Here is a 14,355-nt window from a genome sequence, read left to right on the forward strand (position 1 = left end):
AAAGAATAGATGGCCTTGGTGTTGGGGCAGGGAGCCACGTGGCCCCGCCTCTGGTTGCTGGCACTGTGTACACGGCACCTGGCTTGTGGTGGGGAGATGGGTGGGACAAGGCTCTCCACCTGCTGGTGGTGGTCCCCAGTACCTCGCCCTCCCTTTTCTAGGAGAACCGCCGACGGGCCAAAGAGGAAGCCTCTGCCATGGAGGAAGAGATGGCACTGGCTGAGGAGCAGCTGCGAGCCCGCCGGCAGGAGCAAGAAAAGCGCAGCCCTCTGGGCAGTGTCAGGTGGGCTGCGGCCTCGGGACCCTGGCTGGGATGGTGCCTGCCCCTGGGAGGCTCTGGGGAGCAGCCCGATAGACTGAGCAGGTCCCCAAGCAGGCCGGTGATCTAAAATTTGAGTGTGTGGAGCTGAGCTGGTCACAGAAGTTGACTGGTTCCATGGAGGCATGGGAGGAGTTCCAGACATACTCTCAAGGGGCAGTGATACATCTGCAGCTCCTGGTCATTGTCATGTTGTACTGAGGCCTGCAGTGGGCTGGAGAAGTAGGCAGGGCTTATAGCTCTACCGACAGGCTAGGGCTTGGAAATCACGTGGAGACGGGAGGAGAGTCTTGGGCTTCTGTGTCTGCTGGTGCCTGGAGTCAGGTCAGACTTCACAGGTGAAGGGCACAGTTCTCCACAAGACTGCCTTCACTTCAGGGGCACCTGGGTGGCTCAGCCAGTCAAGTGTTCAACTGGAGCTTGGGTCGTGATCTCGCACTCTCTGAGCTCAAGCCCTGTGTCAGGCTCTGTGCTGACAGTTTGGAGCCTGGAACCTGCTTCAGATTCTGTGTCTCCCTCTCTCTCTCTGCCCCTCCCCTGCTCACGCTCTGTCTCTCTCTGAAAAAAAAAAAAAAAAAAAAAAAAAAAAAAAAAAAAAAAAAGACTGCCTTTACTTCAGACACCAGCTATAACTTGGGGTGTGCTAAAGATCCCTCTCACTTCTGACCACCTTGCTACATATTTGGGGATCTGCATGGACTCCCCCGCCATTTGATAACTTGCTAGAATAAGTTGCTAGAATAAGTTGCTAGAATAACTCACAGAACTCAGGAAAGTACTGTGTTTGAGATTACAATTTTATTATAGCCAAAGGTTACAAATCAGCACCAAGGGAGAGATGCATAGAGTGAGGTCTGGGATGGTCCCAAGTGAGAAGCTTCCGTTGTCCTCGGGGCCGCATTACCCTCCTGGCCCATTGGTGTGTGATAGTATGCACAGAGCATTGCTAGCCAGGGAAGTTTCAGCGTCCAGAGCTTTATTGGGGTTTCATTACATAGTCACGAATGGTTGAGTATGTATCCATGTGATTGACTCAGTCTCCAGCTTCCTTTCCATAGAGGCTGAGCTGATATCGTGAGTCTCAAAGTATAGCCTTCTGGTCACGTACTTGGTTTTTCTTTAAAAAAAATTTTTTTTAACGTTTATTTATTTTTGAGACAGAGAGAGACAGAGCATGAACGGGGGAGGGTCAGAGAGAGGGAGACACAGAATCCGAAACAGGCTCCAGGCTCTGAGCTGTCAGCACAGAGCCTGACGCGGGGCTCAAACCCACGGACCGCAAGATCATGACCTGAGCCGAAGTCGGCCGCTTAACCGACTGAGCCACCCAGGCGTCCCACGTACTTGGTCTTTCTAGCTGGGCCAGCCCTTACCCTGAGTCCTCTTGTTAGGATAAACTATCACATGTTACCATGTGTAACAGAGACACTCAATCCCTCTGGAAATCTTGAGGTTTTAGAGATGACCTCCCAGGACTGGGGACTAGGGCCAGCCAGATTCTTTATTAGAAGGTGGAGTGGCCGTCTGGTGAGGTGGCTGGAAGACTGCTTCCATAGTTCACCTGGGAGGCATGAAAGGAATTGTTAAAAAATTTAGCTGCCAACAGTCCTTGGTGGGTATCAGAGTCAGGTGGTGCTGTTACTCTGCTCCCCATCACAAATGGGGATGGCAGCAGGGGGGAAATGTGCTGGGGGAGAAGACCGTTCAGCCCCAAAGCCTGCTCACACACAGAAAGAGCAAGGCCTCAGGCTCCTTGCTGTGCTGTGCATCCTGGTTGGCGTGAGTAGCAGTATGATTCCTCACCCCTCTTTCCGTGTCTCCAGGTCTACAAAAATCTACACTCCAGGTCGGAAGGAGCAAGGGGAACCCATGACCCCTCGCCGCACGCCAGCCCGCTTTGGGCTCTGAGCCGAGGCTCTCCCTGCAGAGGATGCAGCGTGTGTTGAGTCCTGAGCCCTGTGGCCAGAGCATCCGGGGCCTGCCAACAAAACCCTTTCATCTGCGCACTTTCGTCTGTGTACATCACAGCCCCCGGGGAAGCTCCTGCAGGGGCCAGCTCTATAACAGAGGGAGTGGCAGTTCCTTGGTGCAGGGGTGCAGGTCAGGGTGCGGAGCAGCGAGAGCTGCCAAGGCAGTGAGAGCTGGCCAGACCCACTGTGTCCAAATAAACCATTCCTGGGACGCTTGGTGTATAAATGACTTGGCCGTAACTATGGTTTTTTAAAATTCTGTGTAAAGCAGCAAAATAGACCTACGGGGAATTGTAATTTGGTTATAATTCAGGATTTGGAAATAAATTTATTGTTTGTAAAACGTTATTGCATTTTGGACTGTTCCTTTTTCCCTCGCTGCCCTAAATTACATAATGATAGAAGATGGGCAAGACGCCGACTGGACTTTCTTTAGGTGGCTCCTTCTAAAATCTCACCTCACCTTATTTCTGTTCTCCAGGCAGTCCTCTTAGAAGAGGGTTGGCAGGGTGGGACACAGCTGGCAGGGACAGATAATGGCCTGGGGCACTAGGCGGGCCAAACTCTGAGGGCGCCTCACTGTTCCCAAGGCTGGTGGGCAGGACAAGGCTGGCCAATGGCCAAGTGGGAGGGAGGTGAGTAGCCATGTGCCCTCTTCCCTTCCCCAGGTGTGGGTTGGCTGCTCTCTTGCTCAGAATGGCAGAAGTTTGCTCTGCGTGTGTAAGGGTGCTGTATTGGCAAAACTAGTGTAACATACTCCTTCTTGATTTTTGTGTAAAGGATGATCCTTGCGCTGAAATCACTAAGCTTTTCTCTTGTTAAGCAGCCTGTATCTGCTGAGGTGGCTCTTTGGGTATTTGGCCCTTTGCATCACGCATGGTCTTTATTTTGTGATCCCCTGGGGTTGGGCTTCTGCTGGGTGTGCTGGTTGCAAGGTTCTGTGTCAGGGCTGAATCACTGCTGGGGTTGGCTTGGGGCTCAGAAGCACCTTGATCCCAGGCCAGCACTCAGCTCCAGCCCCGTGGGTCATGCTGCTATTACTTCTATTCCCTTTCTCACTTTGTTCCTGGGATGTGAATTTAAAATTTAAGTCAATTTTACAGATGAATTTGGAAGCTTGGCTTTGCCAGCCAGCACCAGCTATCACCTCCACTTCCATTCTTTTTACCTCTAACTGCCTTTATTGGGAATTCAGGTAGAAACAGATTTTTCATGGCTCTGGAGTGAAGAAAGGGCTTCTGGCTGCCCCTCTGGGAAGGCTTCTAATCATGGCACCGAGTTGAAGGGCTAGCAGAAGGTGTCTACCTGCTCTGTGGAAAGAAGCTGGGTATGTGATCTATTTACAGATGTGGGCTTGGGATGCAGAAGAACGGGGGGAAATGGAGGTTCCAGTGAATGGCTTTGTTACTAACACACAGGCTGTGACCTTGGTCATGAACTTACCTTCCGATTCCTTAGATCACAAACATGAAGCCAGAGATGATGAAAACCATGGGTCAACCCAAACTTCTCATTTAAAAACAAGGAGCACCTGCAAGGACACCTGCCACACCAGGTGCCACAGGGTGCTTGGGGAGGCTCCCCACCCCCCAGCAGCACTTCCCAAATCTGTTTTGGTGTTGGAACTTCTGCACAAGAGTCTGTCTGGACCTCTGTCTCTAATATTTTCTTTTAAATTATGGATGCTTTCTATTCAGATCCACCTTAAAGTTCCTTCCCACTTTAATATTCTGATTCTTACACCTCTTCCTCAGATAATAACTGATTTCTGCCCCCAGGGATACAAAAGCATGTCTTTGACAAAAACCCTGAAGGGGATTCTGGATATTGGCTTTTAGGTTTTCTCCTGGTGTGAAGGAACAGTGAGGCTGTTGAACTGGACATCTTTCTCGGGGCCCCCTGTTGCTCTCAGTCATGGGCATCTATCCTTAAATGCCTAGTTGATGGTACTTTAGACACATGTCAGCAGTTGTGGGTCTTGGGCTGAGATGGGGGTTCATTCTGGGGACTCCAGAGCTTGTTTGCAAGGTCTTGTCTATGGCAGGAAACTTCCTCTTCAGTTGGGCTGTGGAGAGAAGGCTCAAAAGACAAGTGCTTAGGGGGCAACATGGTGATGCCAATGAACTTCTCCTTCCCTTTAGTAAGACAGCCTGAGGGGGCTGATGTTTGCTCTGGGTTTCTTCAGCTCAGTGGAGAAAATTATACTCCAGGTGGATCCAAGAGAATCTGTTGCAAAGGATTCTGTGGGCCCAGATATCAGAATCTGAGTGACATCTTCTCAATGGGTGGCTGAAGCACTAATTTTTTTTTTTTGTTACTTTTTAGGACAGTTTCCAGTGTGCAGCAAAATTGAGCAGGAAGTACAGAAATTTCCCATATACCCACTGCTCCCACACACGCATAGCCTCCCCCACCATCAACATCCCCCACCAGAGTGGTTCACTTGTTACGACTGATGAACCTACATTGGCACATTATCCCACCGAACTCATAGTTTACATTAGGCTTCACTCTTGGTGGTACATATTTGATGCATTTGAACAAATTTATAATGAACAAGTGTCCACCATCGCTATATCCTACAGAGACCATTTCTAATATCAGCTATTCAAAGTACCTTTTAGAAACCCCTTTGGTTATTTCTTAAAGAATTATAATTAGGCAACACTCAACTTCCCTGCCCTTTGTCTTATCTTTAGAGAAACTACATTTCTATAAGTTCAACTCCTCTACCCCATCAGATCTCCTCCCTAGCTGGGCTCACAGGGCCAGATGGCTGGGGTGACATATCTGTGTTTTCCTGCTCTGCCCTTTGCTCCCCGTAACCCACTACCTGCCATGCTCTGGTGTAGTCACCCCACAGGAAGTGAAAGATAACTTTGAAAAAATGTACAACATTCAAAGTATCCAGCTATTGGGGTGCCCTGGGTGGTTCAGTCAGTTGAGCATCCAACTCTTGATCTTGGTCAGGTCATGATCTCACAATTGTGAGATTGAGCCCCATGTTGGGCTCCATGCTGGGTGTGGAGCCTGCTTGAGATTCTCTCTCACTTTCCCTCTCTTAAAAAAAAAAAGTATCCAGCTATTATTATCTTGGCCAAAATATATGAAATCTTTTCTTTTTTTTTTTAATTTATTTTTTTAATATTTATTTATTTTTGAGACAGAGAGAGACAGAGCATGAACAGGGGAGGGGCAGAGAGAGAGGGAGACACAGAATCTGAAACAGGCTCCAGGCTCTGAGCTGTCAGCACAGAGCCCGACGCAGGGCTCGAACTCACGGACCGTGAGATCATGACCTGAGCCGAAGTCGGATGCTTAATCGACCGAGCCACCAGGTGCCCCTGAAACTTTTTCATAAATATAGAGACTAAATGTCTTTTTTAGTGGATTGTAGTAGGGATTTTAACGACACTGAACTTTTGTTTGAGTGAATGGGCTACAGGGTAGAAGCAGGAAACCATTTCATTAGTACCAGATTCTTCAGTCTTTGTTTACTCTGGAAAATACATCCTTACTCTAAACCCAATGGGGGTACATAGTTAAAAATAAACATAAACAAACAAACAACACTGTCACAGCAGAGACTGTCAGAGATGCCCGTCACTCCTGCCTCAAACTGCACCTCTCGTATTTGCTTTTCCCAGGTATTGGTATGTGCATTCTATGCAACATGTTCCTATTTGGAATGAATTTTCTTGGTTTTTGTTTGGCTGCGGAGTGAGGCAAGAATATTTAAGAATCCTTACCAACCCCTTACCAAGGAAGTGGGTTTCTTCCTTCACTTCTCCTGTCCTCCACCCCAAGATGCAAGCTCTTTCATTTCTTTCTCTAACTTTATCTTAGTAGCTATTTCTGTCAATCTCCTACAGACTAGGAATATATATTCCAGACATATATTCAGTTTAACAAAATCTTGCCACAATAAAATAGTTTAGTTGTGCTTGGAGTTTGTTATAATGGAATTTTACTTGTACTGAGCTGGCTGGGGAGAAAAACAAAATATTAGAAGGAGAAATGGAATATGGCGGCCAAGGAGAAAGCAGATGCTTCTCTCTCCCTCTTCCATTTGGAAAATGTATCACTCATTTCTCTTCCTTTCTTTTGGGTCTCAGGATCACATTCCTTTTTGAGGTCTTTAGATATTTTTTTTTCCTTAAAATTGCAGACAGATGGAAATAAAGAAGGAGTTAATTATCTCTTGTTGTTTTAAAAACTAATACAGGTAATCCAGAAGCTTGCTTTGGGAGTTAGAGCTTCCCCATATATGTGAGAGAGACTGTATCTTTTAGAATACTAAGAAAACAGGATGAACATGTTGCTGGGGGCTTGAGGGGGCAGAGATGTCTGCAAGACGCCGAGAGCTCACTGACACTGCTATGCTCATGTTTTTATTTTAGAGTTTGGGTCTGGAGATGGTAGTACGGTTCCAATGCTCACTCCACTGCAGAAAGTGGACAAAACTCAATAAAATGTTTGCATCTTGCAAAATAGGCTGGGACCTTGAGGCATTCCCATAAGAGCTGATCCAAGAGAGAGGGGCGGGAAATCACTGTCCTCTGAAAAACGTGCGTGGAAATGATGCTCAGGGCAAAGGCGCTGATTCTAGCAATATGAGGAACCTGAGGGAACAGGGAGGAAATGATAGTCTTGATTTGAGGAGAAATTAATGAGGTGATTCCTCAAGGACTGGCCTCATGGCCAGGCATCTCAGCTGTGGGGTGACTTCTTCCCTTGGGGGTAATATGGAGTCTATAGGTGACAGAAAAGGTAGCCGTGGACCCAGGCTGAACAGGGGACTGGGGTGCTCTTTTGGGGTTTTCCGAACATATTATGGGAGGAAGATGTCTATTCTGCCTGTTCCTTCCTTGTCCCTACACTTCCCAAAAGGGACTGGGTCAGGGAGAGGGATGGGTCTGACATATGATGCACTTGGGTATCATCAAAGAGTCTTAGATCAGAACGAGCCTTAATTCACTCACCTCTTCTCTCTACAGATGAGGAAACAATTATCTTTGGTCTAGAGTAGCTGAGCAAAAGATCTGTCCCCCAGCTCCCACTTTGAATTCCCAATGCAGTGATCTCTTGAAAAATAGCATCAGGCTGTTGCTATTTTTTTTTTTTTTTGAACCATGGGACTAAGTGAGATGATATCACATAAGTAGCAAAAGATAAATGGCAGAATACCTGAACAGTGGGGTATCCCGACAAACTTGGTGATGTCCATTCTTTGGTTCATGTCCTGGGACATCCCCCTCCAGCCCAAGGTGGCACACACTTTTCCCTTTGGTATGGGCTCCGTTTTGCTCGGGCATAGGGCTTTGGTGTATAGCCTTGGGTGCCCGGTTTTCACCTTCTTCTCCTCTATCTCAGTCTTCAGTTTCTTGTTTTCTTGCTGCAGATGGACCATTACATTGTGGAGGTGGCTGAGGAAAGGACAGAGGATGTTCAGTCTGCTTCAACTCCCGAGCCACTGTGTCATGTCAGCTCAGGGCCTGTTTTCCTATCTGTCATATGGGGATAATAAAGTCTGATCTGCCTTCTGTGCTTCATAGAAAGATCCAGTTTTACAAATGATAGAAATTGGATTTGAAGAGCCAGAAGGCTATTATGAACAATCACATGTGCTCGGGCTGTCCCGGCTGGCCATACCTGGGAAACACTCTCATCCAGTTCTGATGCCAAAGTCCAGGTTCTTTTGCCTTCCTTTGCTGGAAGGTTGAGAGCACAGGGGATCCCAGCTCTGTTGAGAGCTTGGACAAGTAACTTATCCCCATTTTACAGATGAGGAAATGGTGGCAGCAATGTAGGTGAGGTGAAAGAACTTAGCATATCTCCTGTGGCTCAATAAATGGTCATATTTCTCTAAACCAATGCTCAGGGCAGTGGGTGACAGTGGGCTCTGGAACTAGACTTCCTGAATTGGAATTCTGGCTCTGCCATTTACTATTCATGAGTTATTTAGCCTTTGGGTTCCTCTCTTTCTTCCCCCATGACAGTTTTTTACGGTTTTATGATTTTAATGGTACTGAACTCATGGTTTCTTATGAAGATTAAATAAATTAATACATATGAATCACTTAAATCAGTGTCTTACACAGGAAACTGACAAATAGTATTTGCATTATTATTATTATTAGAAGATGGTTTTCCTTCAAATGGGTTCACTTAAGAATGAGTTCTTTGTGAAACAGAACTTCCTGGAACTGGGCACAATATAAGAAAAAGGATGAAATGCTTTTTTCTGTTACCTTCAGATTCTTACAATTTTTCTTTCAGTTAATCCCTTTCAGAAAATGCTTTTGTCCTAGTGAAAAATTTCATGGTCTTTTCTAGAAGAAATCAAAGAATTAATTCCCAACTTCTCTGGGACTGTGGTTTGTCCTCTTGCTCTCTATAAACCTGGCTGGTGTCCAAGACACTTATTCCCTTGGAGCCCCACATGTCATTGCCATACTCCATATGCCACTGGGCCTGGAGGAGGGGTCCTCACCATGCCCTCATTCCCTGGCTCTCTGCTACTCTCTTTGGTCCACTTCTTTCAGCATTCCCAAGTGTCTTCGACATCCTGTACTTTCTGTCCAAGTCCTGGCCTCTCAGTTGCTTGACTTCTGTATTCCAATTATCTTATCTTCTCCTTAAACTCAGCCACCCTCCTAAGGTCACAGCTCAGAGCTTTCCAACTGGGGCTGAGATATGGACACCCCCAGCTCTTGGGGCAGCCACTGGTTGGTCAACTTTGTCATAAACAACCCATCCCAAATCCTTCCACTGTGCCAAACAAATGTGGTTATTTTCTTTTTTTTTTTTTTTTTTTTTTTTTTTTTTTTTTTTTCAACGTTTATTTATTTTTGGGACAGAGAGAGACAGAGCATGAACGGGGGAGGGGCAGAGAGAGAGGGAGACACAGAATCGGAAACAGGCTCCAGGCTCTGAGCCATCAGCCCAGAGCCTGACGCGGGGCTCGAACTCCCGGACCGCGAGATCGTGACCTGGCTGAAGTCGGACGCTTAACCGACTGCGCCACCCAGGCGCCCCAAATGTGGTTATTTTCTAAGTGTTCCCTGACAAAGGGTTGAGAAACATTGCCCTGGAGCTTATCATGACCTGTTACCTGTACCATCTCCAAAGTCTTGGTTTTAGACGTCCATATGTTCACTTCTGTTCCCAAACTTCCAACACTCCTCCTACACTGCACTCTGCTGACCCAGCTTTGACCAGGAGGGTGAAATAAGGCCACAGGGGAGGTTGGAGCAGCAAGTAGAAGGAACCTCCGTTCGCAAATGACCATGTGAGACAGAGGAACCCCACCACCTTGGACTGTTCACTTCCTAGGGATGTTCCTTCCATGTTCTACATTCCTTCATTCGGAGGTCTCTTTGTTACAGCAGCTTAGTCTCTACCCTAACTAGTAGTGTCTAACTTTCAGTTCATGTTTCCTTCTTAGAATTTTTGACCTCTGATAATCGCAGAAGGTAACAGTGAGAAGGGGCATAGGGACCATTAACCCCTTCCTGTATTGTGGGTGAGGGAACAAAGGCCCAAAGAGGTAGTGATGTGCCCAAGGTCACATAAATGTGGATTCAGTACTCAGAATCTTTCCAAAGCCCCAAATCTTTCCTGAGGTCAGATGCATGTATCTAATGGAAAAGCCAGCCCTGGCTCGTGCCTGACCCTTCTCCTTGGGGCCCAAGCAGCAGCCTGGGTGGTGTGGGACGACTTACTCTTTTTCTCCAGTTAGCTTGGCAATATATTTGACCTGTTCACGGAGCCTGTTTCCTAGTTTCTCGTTGGCGATCCTGTAATAAAATCCAAAAGAGAAACAGTTCCCAGACCTCCATGTAGAAGGGCATGAGCTGGATGGATTGGTTGTTGGTGTTTTCAGTAAGGTGTCTGCTGAACCCTAGACCCTGTTCATTACCCAGTCCCCAGAGCTAGAGCCTCCCTAGCACCTGGCAATTAAGGGGACCCTCCATTCTCAAACTCCCATGCAAGATCACCATGATCTCAGGTGATGTCAAGGGATTCAGGCAGCGAAGCCAGATTCCAGGTTGGGAAGAGGGACTATGACCCACAGCAAAGCATCTCTTTTATCTTGGAGCTGCTCTGTTTCCAAGTCAGCAGATCTTTCTGATTCTGACTGACTAGTTGAGGCCCCTCCATCTTATTCCCAGCCTCTGAATGTGGGCTGATACTGGATCCATGTCCCCAGAGGGCAGTGTGTGTACAGGTTCTCAGCTCAGCCCAGGCCCTGGAACCCTGCCTTACTTTTTTCTCCCTTACTTACTTCTGCTCTTTTGCCCATTGCTCCATGTTGGACATAATCTGATCATTCTCTTGGTGCAGCCTACAGGTAGTATCTTTAGGTGCAGACCTCTGGGGCACACAACAGGGCTTTGGTACAAGAAGAAAAGGAGATGGTTAGGGGTGGGAGCATAGGCCTGTCATCTCCTTACTTCTAAATCAGGCCTCTTCTCTCTTCCCGGAAGAAGAAACATTGATTCTGCCATCCAACCCCTAGGCCAGAGTTGGGACTGCCACAGCAGAACCTCTGCCTCCAGCAGTACAGGCACACAAGGTGGCATCTCTGCCAGGGCACCATTTACAGTAGAGACAAAGGACACATGTATGCTTACAATAATTATTTTTGGGCAAAGGCATTAAAACAGTTTGTTCTACAAAAGCAATACATTAAGCCGCTTTTTTTTTTTTTTTTAACAGATGGAAAAACAAATATCTTGAGGAATGGATGCCCTTTTTTTAATGCAAGCTAAGGCCCTGTGGCTACCCTGAGATATCCTGTGGCCTCCTACCATGCACTTCACTCCTCAGGGACCAGGGCATAGGGCATGCTCAAAGATCTCTTAGCAGATTCTACTACAGGGTAGGTGAAAGTGTCAGGATGGGCTCTGGAGGGGGACTGCCCTGTGGGTTATCTAAGTCAGGGCAGGTGGTATACCTGACAGGGAGATGGCACTCTCTTCCCTGGAATAGGCCTTTGTTCTGCTCAATATCGCTGTCAACAAAGGCACAGGAAGACAGTTGGGTTGAGACAACTGCTATGGGACTTAGAACATTGAGACCCTGCTTCACACTGAATAGAGTGTGGGCTGGGGGTGTCCTTGCCTAGCTCTTAGGTGCCCCCATCCCCACAAGGGCTGTTTGGTATCCTGGTGGTCGTGGATGTGTTGGGAGGGTCTGGGAGGAGGTGTCAGAAGCTGAGGAGTACCCACCTCTTTCTCGTCTGCCAGGAGGTTCTCCTTCAGGGCGGCCATTTCCTCCTGGAAGGCCCTAAGCTGCTCCTCTTTAGCTGCCAGCATCTTGAGGTCGCTCTGGTGCTGCTTCTGCCACTGCAGCACCTGGTTGCTCATCTCCTCCAGCTTCTTGTCGAAGGCATGCACCTGCTCAGGGGCGCAAAGTGAGAAGGGAGACCCCGGCTTGTGGCCCTGACCCCAGAGCACCCATGACAAGGCCTAAGAGAGCTTTCTCAGCTTTGGGGACTCCTCAGGGGGCAGTTTACTTCCAGTACCAGCAGAGGGCGCCCCCGCTCTGACCGTTGCCTCCTCTGCCTGAGGCTCGCTGAGCCAGCCAAGTGGAGGGAGGGAACCGGTCAGCCGAGGGGAATGGCTCAGTGCTAAAGAGATCGAGGGGCAAGAGGAGACCTTGGCGACCTGGAACAGGAAGGCAGCTTGAGCTCCTGACTGCTTCCTACCTCTAGCTCGCTCTGCTCATGGAACCCCTGCAGTTTTCTTAATTCCACGTTGAGCTTTTTCATCCTTTCCTCATAAGCAATGATTTCATCTTCCAGCTGAACTTTCCTCTCTTGGGCTTGTGCCAAGCTTCGGTGCAGGCTCTTGGTCTCCGAGGTCGCATGATTGAGCTTCCACAAAGACAAAGGGGATGAGAACGGCTGTCAAAGCCATTTAGCCCTTTCTGTTGGGTGCTGAATGGAGAAGCATTCCAGTCCCTCCCCATCCTCTCTGTTCAGGGTGGCAGAGACACCCAGTCACTTGCCTAGGGTCCCAGAGAGGGGTGGGAAGTGACAATGGTTGGTTTTCTACATCCTCCCTTTCTTCCTGTTTCCTCTTTTTCCAATTCTATGAACTGATCAGCTAGGCATGATTGGTACTGAGTGGGGCACAAATTACCCAGACAATCTAGGTTTTGGGAAAACCTCGCCCCTGGGTCACTTGTGGCCAGAAAGACTGATTGGATTTGGCCTCCATCTTTGCCTCCCCTTCTTCCCCTCAAAAGAAGCCTCATTAAGAGGAAGCAGGCCTTCTCTGGAAGGATCTCACAGCTTGTGCAAGGGTTTGCAGATGGTCATGGTGGCAGCCAGTCACTCAGGGGATTGACTCTTACATCTCTCATGCTACTCAGATGTTTCTTTGCCCAAAACAGTCCTGGAGATGAGAGGGTATGGCTTACCTTCTCCAGAGCTTGTGTCAGGTCATCTTGGCAGGCGAGTGACTTTCTGGATAATTCCTCATAGGCTTCTTTACTGACCATGGTCTGGAGATATTGCTTCTCTTTCTGCACAGTCTTGTCCAGCTGGACCTGCAGACTCTCTAAGGCCTCCTTCTGAAGGACTAGCTTTAGGGAGGGGAAATATCACTGTCAAGATTTATGCCAGTAGAGGCATTCTCTGTCTGTAGGAAATGGATAAGAGCTGGGCTCTCTTCTCTCTGCACTAGCCTGCAGAGCAGTCTGTGATAAGGCCTACACCCTCCTCTCACTGTTATAAAAGGAACAGCTGCCTTTCCAGGCTCTTCTTCACCCCTCCCCTGACACTTCCCTTCTAAGTTAGCAAGTCCCCCAGATACAAAGAGTACTGGCAGTACTGGACCATGATGTATCAAGCACATGAATAGTCCCTTTCACAGACTCTGTAGCCTTTGATAAAGAGCTGGAACTCAATTCTAGGTTAAGAGACATGATACAACATTTCATTTGTACATTTTGTGCCTTTCTTAGTTCCTGACATAATCCACTAGACTTGCTACACCATGAGAGTGGGACTGTGTGTGCTTCCTTCACTGCTGTATCACTACTGCCTATATAGCTCAGGGCATGGCACATAATATGTGCTCAGTAAATACAAAATAATTTTTTTGATTGAATGTAATATTATACACAGCAATGTTTGGAATTAGGGATACACTGAACATATAGTTATGGTAGAAGTGTGTTTAAAAACCAAAGTCCTTGTTGTAAACTTAGTATTCATGCCAAAGCTAAAAGGAATTAAGATCTGGAGTTAGAGGTCCAGGTTCTGTCATTTACTTAATCTCTCTTAGCCTCAGTTTCCTCTTCTGCAAACCAGGATACTTTCAATGGTTTTGTAGAGTTTTGGTGATGATCAAATGAGATTATGTAGGTAAAAAGGGCTTAGTAAGGTATACATTACTATATAGCTGTATGATCATGAACATACTAAGTAACTAGCCATCTTATTAAATTTTTCTAAGTACAGGGCAGAGATCTACTTCCAAGTCCAGAAATAGGAGAGAGACCTTAGAAATTCACATGCCCAACTTCTGTTCTTTGGTATTTTATATGTTCTTTAGTATTTCAATATACCCACATCTTCTATGTGGCCATATACACAGAAACACACTCTGTTGAGTTTTCTTCAGTAGCTGCTCAGGGCTTGAAGTTTATTATTGTTTAAGATGGAATTTTGAGTATCTTTGACTCTAGGAATTAGTGAGATGAGAAGTGTTAGATTGTACTTCTGACCCTATATTTACATGTCCTGGGAGTGAAACCATTTCTAAAGATAGAATAATTTGGTCTTCTGGAAAAAGAAGTGCATCTTTTTTGGGGACTTCTGAAAACATGAAGTCATCTGGGTCTCCCCAGTAAACCAGGGGAATCACTGTATGTGATTCATTGTAAGTTTTCAATAAATGGTGGCCAAATCAAGATGTGTAACCACAGAGGTGAGATATTGAAAAGAAGGGTGGGACATAAATCACAATGATGCTAGAAGCTAAAATAGAAGCTTAATTAAATTAATTTTGTATTATTTATTTATATGTAATAAATATGTATTATTTATTATTT

The 14,355-nt window shown here is 46.9% G+C and overlaps 2 protein-coding genes across 5 annotated transcripts in view; one reads left to right on the plus strand and one right to left on the minus strand.

Annotated features, from left to right (window-relative positions):
* DHX38 (DEAH-box helicase 38) overlaps positions 1–2,637 on the plus strand; it is a 19,445-nt gene extending 16,808 nt beyond the window's left edge. Inside the window, exons 26-27 of the mRNA XM_047836228.1 lie at positions 162–283; positions 2,143–2,637. Coding sequence (XP_047692184.1) covers positions 162–283; positions 2,143–2,227 — 207 coding nt within the window. The 3' untranslated portion in view covers positions 2,228–2,637. The remainder of the gene's footprint in view (positions 1–161; positions 284–2,142) is intronic.
* PMFBP1 (polyamine modulated factor 1 binding protein 1) overlaps positions 1,364–14,355 on the minus strand; it is a 48,654-nt gene continuing 35,662 nt past the window's right edge. The window contains exons 15-21 of one of the 4 annotated variants that reach the window (XM_047836231.1): positions 12,718–12,882; positions 12,002–12,169; positions 11,523–11,690; positions 10,577–10,683; positions 10,014–10,088; positions 7,477–7,715; positions 1,364–1,436 (exon numbers count right to left, since the gene is read on the minus strand). In XM_047836231.1, the coding sequence (XP_047692187.1) occupies positions 1,420–1,436; positions 7,477–7,715; positions 10,014–10,088; positions 10,577–10,683; positions 11,523–11,690; positions 12,002–12,169; positions 12,718–12,882 (939 nt within the window). In that variant the 3' untranslated portion in view covers positions 1,364–1,419. Of the gene's footprint in view, positions 1,437–3,416; positions 3,600–6,403; positions 6,445–6,658; positions 6,912–7,476; positions 7,716–10,013; positions 10,089–10,576; positions 10,684–11,522; positions 11,691–12,001; positions 12,170–12,717; positions 12,883–14,355 lie in introns of those variants that run through there. The other 3 variants (XM_047836229.1, XM_047836232.1, XM_047836230.1) reach the window with 3 other exon arrangements.

This window comes from Prionailurus viverrinus, chromosome E2 (assembly GCF_022837055.1).
Source record: "Prionailurus viverrinus isolate Anna chromosome E2, UM_Priviv_1.0, whole genome shotgun sequence".
NCBI classification, from domain to species: domain Eukaryota; kingdom Metazoa; phylum Chordata; class Mammalia; order Carnivora; family Felidae; genus Prionailurus; species Prionailurus viverrinus.